Source organism: Eptatretus burgeri, chromosome 2 (assembly GCF_056783735.1).
Source record: "Eptatretus burgeri isolate ZD-2024b chromosome 2, Ebu_testis_v1, whole genome shotgun sequence".
Classification (NCBI taxonomy): domain Eukaryota; kingdom Metazoa; phylum Chordata; class Myxini; order Myxiniformes; family Myxinidae; genus Eptatretus; species Eptatretus burgeri.
Window position 1 is genome coordinate 69,319,203 of NC_140962.1, and position 8,904 is coordinate 69,328,106.

General features: G+C 41.5%; 1 protein-coding gene across 2 annotated transcripts in view; it reads left to right on the top strand.

The window, feature by feature from the left end:
- Positions 1-7,981, top strand: part of LOC147032238 (uncharacterized) — a 130,010-nt gene extending 122,029 nt beyond the window's left edge. The window contains exons 17-18 of one of the 2 annotated variants that reach the window (XM_085869662.1): positions 2,418-2,548; positions 6,467-7,981. In XM_085869662.1, the coding sequence (XP_085725788.1) occupies positions 2,418-2,548; positions 6,467-6,504 (169 nt within the window). In that variant the 3' untranslated portion in view covers positions 6,505-7,981. The remainder of the gene's footprint in view (positions 1-2,417; positions 2,549-6,466) is intronic. The other variant, XM_085869663.1, reaches the window with a different exon arrangement.
- The last annotated feature ends 923 nt before the right edge of the window (positions 7,982-8,904 follow it).

Below are 8,904 nucleotides of genomic sequence, written 5' to 3' on the forward strand. Positions count from 1 at the left end.
AAATTGATTTCCAGGTTTTTGTTTTTTCAGAGATAATGGAGATATGACAAAGTTATTCCGGCAATTCCTTTTTCAACGAGCAATTTCATTTGTTTGTCTGTTTGTGTGCAGGATATCTCAAAAAGTTGTGGACGGATCTGGATTAAATTTTGTGGACAAGTTTGGTGTGTGACAAGGACGAACTGATTAGATTTTGGGGAAGATCCGGAAACTAGAATTTTTGAAGTGATTCTTCACCATTGAGAGATAGGGCTCAACAAATATGTAGCACGATATCTCAAAAAGTTGTTGGCAGATTGGGATGAAACTTGGTAGACATGTTGGGTGTGTGACATAGAAGAAATTATTCAGTCTTGGTGAAGATCCAAATCCGGATCTGGATATGAGAATTATTTAATTTTTAAAGTGATTCTTCACTATTGAGAGATTGGGCCAAAAACGATATGTAGCATGATATTTCAAAAATGTATTGGGCTAGATAGGTTCTTGTGGATCAGGCATTATGTGGCAGAGGCATGCGCTGTTGCGATTGCCCTTTTAGTTTTATTTTTTTTTTTTTTACCTTGACACAATATGAGGCCATTTGGCCAGTCTTGCATTCCTGTGCAATATCCACATTCCAATAACTTAATTCAATGATAGAATCTGCCATAATATTCGATATATGAGCATCAGTTCCTTTAACGAGTCCTCACAATAGAACTAAGGCCAATGTGAGATTCACAAACTTAACCAAGGACCAGGCAGGTCTGGCCTTCAGATTTTGCACTAAAGCTGCCTACGTGAGGAATGAATTAAAGATTTAAAGTGAGGAATGTTTGTGCGATTGTGATACTGCTTTATTGTCCTCATCCAATTTGTGTCCTGCTGATGCTTAAACTTTCTTGAGCAGAGCAGGTTCTTGATCAATGAACCTAGGGTAGGATTCTATGATAGCTGTTCTTCCTCAGATCTTCATTACCCTGAACTGGAGTGGTCTCTGTGGGCCAGTCACCTACGGCGGCACCCTCATCCTCATTATATTTACCCATATTCTTTCTTTGCTTTTCCATCCTGGGGCCTCTCTTGGCTTTTGGACTAGACCCTTCCCTTGTGTTGTTATTAAAAAGAAAAATCACTAATAACTTCATCAAACTTGACATCCACATGAATTGTAATTAACTTACATATTATCCGATTATTCTCAAAGCAGACAATTTATCCAGAGTACCACAACTAATTTCAAAAGATGAGATATTTAACTTCCACAAACAAAATATAGACATGACATCCATCCATCCATTGGGACCAGACTCTGTGCAGGGCATTGGTGCTGCGTAAGCAGTCTCCTTGGCTATTGGGCACAATCATGGACAGGTCACCACTCCAACACAGGATACCAGCAAGTTGGCACTTATTTTGTCGACCTCGGAATGATGACGGGCAGACTCAACCCCACCTGGTATTAATTCAACAGCCAAGTGGGATTTGAATTCAGGATCCTAGGATCCCAAGCCCACCACCCGAACCATTAAGTTAACACCAGGCATAGACATGACAACCTGCCAAAATTGGATGAGGATGACAGTTCAATTTCAACGGAGTTAGAGGGGATATATCCATGACCGGAATTCAAGGTGAGCAACCTTTAAACAGATCTTTTGATCCCTCAACCCGATGGGGGCACTTTTGACCTGTCTTTTCTGAGATTGGATTGGGGACAGTTCAGAGTTCATTGACGAGGCCTGTATTGAGACCTTGGCAATGTAGCCTGCTCCCCTCCCCCCCCCCCCCCCAAATAACAACTTCCAATCGTAACGGTATGCAATATCTGTGGCATTTTTCTTTTCCCAATGTTGGCTTAAGGAAATCTGCTCAGATTTTAGCTGAATATACCAAGTTTCTTTCAAAAATTACTCGAGAACTTTTAAGTTGTCCTTAACCTCAACATCTTCTTGTTCTCGCATATGGCAACTTGGCTGCATGGTAGCTATTATTTTGTTGGGGCATGACTATGCCACTGATGCCATGCCCCATCCCAGTACACTGGTGCTCTTTTTTTTGCCAACCTCAGAAGGATGATAGGCTGAGTTAACCTCACCTGGTGTTAATTCAGCGGCCAAGAGGGCTCGAATTTGGGACCCTAGGATCCCAAGCCAGCCACCCTAACCACAAAGCCAACACCAGGCTTACCTGAAGATAAACCTGTGGGAGTAGAAAACTTGTAGTGTAGTGAAGTTTGAATCATATTGCTTGTTGATATCAATTTTCAATGACATTTTTATGACGTTGACTTGACATTTTTATGACATGACAATGACATTGATATCAATGACATGTTTAAACAATTTCTGTTCCTGAGGGTCACATTTCTGTTCCTATGCTCAACTGCTACATTTCCCTACCCCGCTCACCCTCCCCCCCCACCCACATCCCAGGGAATGGGCTGCAGAACCTGGCTGCCCCTGTGCCTGGTGCCGTGGGCGGCATTCAGACCCCAACAGCCTACTGTCCGATTACATTAGCAAGTTGGAAGCCATCCACGTTCGACTTGAGCTCCATAACCCAGGTGAGAAATGCAAAAATTCCATAAACAGCTTTTCAAACAGTACATTATTCATGGTAACTTTGCAGGAAACTGTGTGCCACGTTAATTATTGATGTGGTGTCGATGCCTGGATGATTAAATTTAAACCAGTATGAAAAAAAAATCAGAATCAATAGAACTGATGTTTATTAAAAAATATTTCCACTTTGTATCCTTTTTGTCAGAAATGTATAATTGAGACGTAAATGTAATTTTTTATTAAAGTTCCCAGATCTTGAGCAATTATACTATATTTGGTACATGATGGCCCTCGTGGGAATGGATGTTAGTCATTTCCTTTCTTTCATCAATTAATTACAGTTTGTATTTGTCTAAAAGTTTTACAAAGTTTGTTTCTTTATAATTGGTCAAATACTGTAATATTGTCGTGCAATTCTCGTTTTTTTGTATAAAAGTCTATGCTCATGGAAGAGTGAGTTGACAGATGTTAGAAGGCAATGCAATTACAGTGGGAGAATATGAGCAATGCAACAGGGGGGATGAAGGATAGAGAAGAGGGAAGGAAGCAGAGCAACATGCAAGTGGATGGAAAGAGGTAGGAGAGCGTTAAATGAAGATGGAGACCGAGAGGTTCCAGAGACTGAACCTCTTCCAGTGGCTGACCATGGAAATTGATAGGTAGGTTCATTTAAGGATACTTATTTAAGGATTTAAGGATATTTCTGGAGCAATAGTGGGAGACTGAGATTTCCCAGGATTGAAATATGTTCCATTTATCAAACAAGCATCAGAGAGGATTAATACCAGAGCATCAGAGAGGTCGTTTATGTAGATGACTAGTCCCAAGACAATGCATGGAGGCACTGTATCCTCCACTCAAAAAGAGAAGAGATGAGTTAAGGAGAGGAGAGGTAACATTGATCGCAATACATTGACTGTGCGAGTGGAGGAAACCAGCCAGGTAAGAAGACAACCTTGTACACCACATGCAGCAAGCTTGGCAAGCAGAGCAGGATGTAGAATGCTTGAGATACACTACATGGCCAAAAGTATGTGGACACCCCTTCTAATAAGTGGATTCGGTTATTTCAGCCATACCCATTGCTGATAGGTGTATAAAATCAAGCACACAGCCATAAATCTCCATAGACAAACATTGGCAGTATAATGGGCCGGACTGAAGAACTCGGTGACTTTAAATGTGGCACCGTAATGGGACGCCACCTTTCCAACAAGTCAGTTCATCACATTTCTGCCCTGTTAGAGCTGTGTCGGTCAACTGGAAGTGCTGTTATTGTGAAGTGGAAATGTCTCGGAACAATAACAGCTCAGCCACGAAGTGGTAGGCCACACAAACTCGCTGAACTGAACCGCCGAGTGCTGAAGCGCGCAGCGCGGAAAAATCATCTGTCGTCGGTTTCAGCACTCACTGCCAAGTTACAAACTGCTTCTGGAAGCAACGTCAGCACAAACACTGTTCGTCGAGAGCTTCACGAAATGGGTTTCCATGGCTGAGAAGCCGCACACAAGCCGAAGATCACCACGTGCAATGCCAAGCGTCGGCTAGAGTGGGAAAAGCTCACTGCCATTGGACTTTGGAACAGTGGAAACATGTTCTCTGGAGTGATGAATCACGCTTCACCATCTGGCAGTCTGACATTAATCTGGGTTTGGCAGATTCTCGGAGAACGCTTCCTGCCCGAATGCATAGTGCCAACTGTAAAGTTTGGTGGAGGAGGAATAATGGTCTGGGGATTGTGTTTCATGGTTCAGGCAAGGCCCCTGAGTTCCAGTGAAGAGAAATATTAATGCTGCAGCATATAATGACATTCTAGATGATTCTGTGCTTCCAACTTTGTGGTAACAGTTTGGGGAAGGCCCTTTCCTGTTTCAGTATGACAATGCCCCCCGTGCACAAAGCGAGGTCCATACAGAAATGGTTTGTCGAGATTGATGTGGAAGAACTTGACTGGCTTGCACAGAGCCCTGACCTCAACCCCAACGAACACCTTTGGGATGAATTGGAACACCGACTGTGAGCCAGACATAACAGCCCAACATCAGTGCCCGGCCTGATCATTAATGCTCTTGTGGCTTCATGGAAGAAAATCCAATCAGCATTGTTCCAACATCTCGTGGAAAGCCTTCTCAGAAGAGTGGAGGCTGTTATAGCAGCAAAGGGGGAGGACCAACTCCATATTAATGCCCATGATTTTGGAATGAGATGTTAGACAAGCAGGTGTCCACATACTTTTGGCCATGTTGTGTATGTCCAGGGGAACAAGTTTGACAGTCCTGGAGAGAGAGAGTGTAAAATTTTCTGGATTAAAAGTAATTTGAAGAGAGGGTTTCCAGAACAATTGGAGAGGCCTTTAATGTAAATGTGGAACAGGATCTGCTTAAGTAGTTGCTCTGGGACACTCTAGGCACAATTGGGGGAAACGAGATTATTCTGTTGAGAGTTCTGTGCTGACTGCATGAGTGGAAGAAGTCAACAGCCGAGGAAAGAAGGTGGCTTTGTATATTATGGGCAGAAAGCTTGGCAAGCCTGACGGTGTACCAGGCTGTGTTGAATGCCTGAGATATGTCCATAGCCAGAGCACTGACCTCTTGCTTGAGCTTCAGTGCCTCCATCCATCATTGCGAGAGAAGCAGGAGTATATCCAAAGTTGTGGTCAGAAATTAATCGTAACTCTTACTCAGAGGTCAGGCCAATTTGTTTTCAGCTGCAATTATGATTGCAAATTAATACAAGTCTGAAGACGACAATGGTTCACGAGCGGTATTTGACGATGTAGATTGTTTCAGAAGTCAAGGATGAGAAAATGTGATAATTTTTGACCAAGTTATGAAAATGATCAACATGATGTGGTACGAGTGACTGGTTATTAGCTGCAAAATGTGGAAAACCCGGTTTCGTTCAACAACTTTCAAAATTTGACCTTTGCATAACCTTTAAAGGTCACAAAACAATGTTATGGACATTAAAATAAGGAAACAGGATACGTGCTATAGCTTAATGGAGTTAGTTCGTCGAAGAAGGTCGAAAACCCGGTTCGATTCCCACAACTTTGAAAATTTGACCTTTGTGAACTTTAAAGATCAAAGGTCAAGGATTATGACCTTTGGTGCAAAACTTCCTCTGGAACATTCCAGGAACAATATAACGTCATATAGGCTATATGGCATTTCGCACTCCTCGGATTATCCATACTTTGATGAAATCAGCGTAAAAAAAAAATTGACGGGGGCGCCACGGGCAAGGTGTTTGAGATGGAGCAAAATGGTTTCAAGACTTTAGGTGGGGAATGACCTCAAGATTATGCATAAAAAATATTGTCATCCTCGCTCTCAAAGTTTGGGCGGTCGCATGATTTTTATGTCAAAATTCACAATTTTCAAAGTTTTTGGCCTTGTGACCTTGACCTTGGGATGAAAATGAAAAATTGAGCTCCGTGGGGCTATGCAGGTGCCATTGGGCTAACCAAATACTGAAACCCCTGCTAGATTCGACAAAGCCCCTCAGAGAAGATTTAACTTGAAATTGGCTACCCCATAAAAACATGTTTCTTGGGCGTGGCTCCGCCCATATTGGGGGCAGCACGCCCATTCTCAGGAAAACACCACGAGATCATGATATAAACCTCCCACCCAAATTTTATCAGGATCGGATCAAAACCCACGGAGCAATGCTCGGGACACACACACACACACACACACACACACACACACACACACACACACACACACACACACACACACACACACACACACACACACACACACACACACACACACACAACGAATATAGTGGTCACTTACTGACTCGTGAACCACTAAAATAACCCAAATCATAAGGTGTTCTATGAAGTCTAATTTATTTATTTTGGATTTTTTTTCTGCCCACTGTTTTCCATCTTTGTGTACTTTTGTTTGCAGATTCTCCCACAAAGATCCTTGTTAATGCCAAATCTTAGAGGTTGAGAAATTGTCCATTTCCTTTACTGCTGATCATGGTTGCCATTGGCAGATGGAGCTTCCACGCAGACTTTATCGTTAACTTTGCACTACAAATGGGTAGTCACCTTGGATGGTGGATTAACTCCTGTAAAGTGAAAGCACTATTGTTTTTGTTTGATGATTTGTCATTGTGCAATGCTCACAAATAGATGTTTATTGTATATTTTATTCATACATCTGAAAATTTCAATGAAGCTTTCACAATTTCCCGACAAGAATTTGTGAAAATACTTTTAAATCCAAGGAACAAAAATTGACTAATGCCCGAAATGGGTGAATAAACTTTTGAATGCATTGCTAACCACTGTGCCTGGGAATAAAGGGTTTTTTTTTAATTATTTTCTTTTTGCAGGAGCCATGGGGATGGGGTGGGCGGTTAAAATATGCAACATGATAATGTTTTATTTATGAACAATGCACTGCAAATGTTGGCATACGAATGAATGCATGATCTTTAAATTAATCTTCTTTATACAAATGTTTTATCAGGTTGAACACTCCTGCTCTCGTGGACCTTTCATTGTTATTATTTTATTGAATTAATTGTTTGTCAGCTTGTAGTAGAAATGCTTGATCCTTTTGTTTCCAGAATGCCAAGAATTCAAATTTTGTTCACATGTTGTTTTGATTATTTTTTCTAATTTAAGCATTTGACTTCTTATTGAGCCACATTTTGAGATTGTGAGAAATGGCCTTCTAACCTTCTAACATTGCCCACTAATGTCGGTCTAGATATGACGTATTTCTCGGTGCAGAATGCTCACTGGAAAAGATTTATTTTAGGGGGAGCTTCAAATAAGTGTGGTTATTTTTAAACATGCCAAAAATCTGTGATAGAATTATTGTTTTGTATGTTTCATTTCCTAAAGTCTTTGAAATGGCAGTTAAAATCACTGGCAGGTTCATTTAAACTTTTCGAAGGTTTTACCTTGAAAAGTGTAATGTCTTACTGATGTTGTCGAACTACAGCCATCTGATCAGATTTTGATTTGGGAGTGATGCATTTTGCAAATATTTGGGAGTATGCATCCTGGTGGCAATGGGTGTGTAGGGATAAGGTTTGGACAGAGTAATTGGTTGCATCCAGAAGCTTTGGAGGCAAACGGTTCAAAACATTCAGTCTTGTCTGCAGCCAAATGCTCAAAACTTACTGACATGTATTTTGTGCTTATTCCAGGCAAAAATAATTTTGGAAAAACATTGTTTTACAGTTCTTATCAAATGTTTTAAAGCCTTTTCTTTTTCCGAAAATGGTAATGCATAACAAAGAGCCAATGTAATGGCTTTTGTGAAGAGATCGTTCGGTTGACTTGTGCTTATGGGGTTTTGCACTTTATGCTGATAGCATCCCATTGCCGTTATTGGCATGTGGGTTCCACAGTGACCCTTTAAAATGTTGTATTGTTTCTAACAAATAAAGATGCTGGAGTAAGACGTACGTTTTGTTGCTGATTCTGATGTACCATACTCTGTTGTCAGTGTCGGTGCTGCTGAAACAGTTTCTTTGCAAAGATTTTACTGGATGGTTTGCCATTGCCTTCCCAGCAATAGTTAAGGAAGGAATTTTGGAACTTGGCCATGGTGCCAGCGAGAGCTCACCTGCTCTTCATAAAGGACACTGTGGGATCTCCATAGTCTACCACCTAATGCCGGCAAATTGGTTGCCAAGTTTAATGTCCATCTGAGGGACGACGCACACATTGATGAATCACCCTGCCTCTGAAACAAAAGGATGACAGTTTATAGCTGAGTCGAGATTCAAACCCAGGCTAGACAGGTTAGAGATGAGTGTTCATACATACATCTAGGCTATTGTGCCAGTCTGAGTATTATACCAACCTATTAGTCCATTGACTTCTGGAGTGGAAGGAGGAGGAGTGGAAAAGAGAACAGTAGGGCAGGCACAAGGACATGTATAATCTGTTGCAGTTCTTGGAACCACCCCAAAGGTAATTGCACACAACGTATGGGTCCCTCAGTTTAGTTATTTCCATAGTATAAGTTCAGAGTAGTCCCTTCCCGTTGTGTAGTGGGTTGAATATGATTGAATGCGTTGGTAAAGGGTGAGATACGTTTTTGCCTTTTCTCCCCATTTCTTAGGGGGTAATTGTAAATCGCCTGCGAGCTTCGTGGTGCGCACTGTGCAACATGGGCACTGGCTAATTTGCATATCGTGCCAAAAGCTCGTTTGAATTGTGTGCCAAAACCAAACTGCCCCCCTTACTCAACCTCCCCATAATCACGTAACCCCATTCAGAGGACACAAGTTCACAACCCTTATCAATTATTCGTGCACCTTGTTCTTTACACTTGGTTTTTATTTCACATGTTAATTTACATTGCATTAAGACATATGC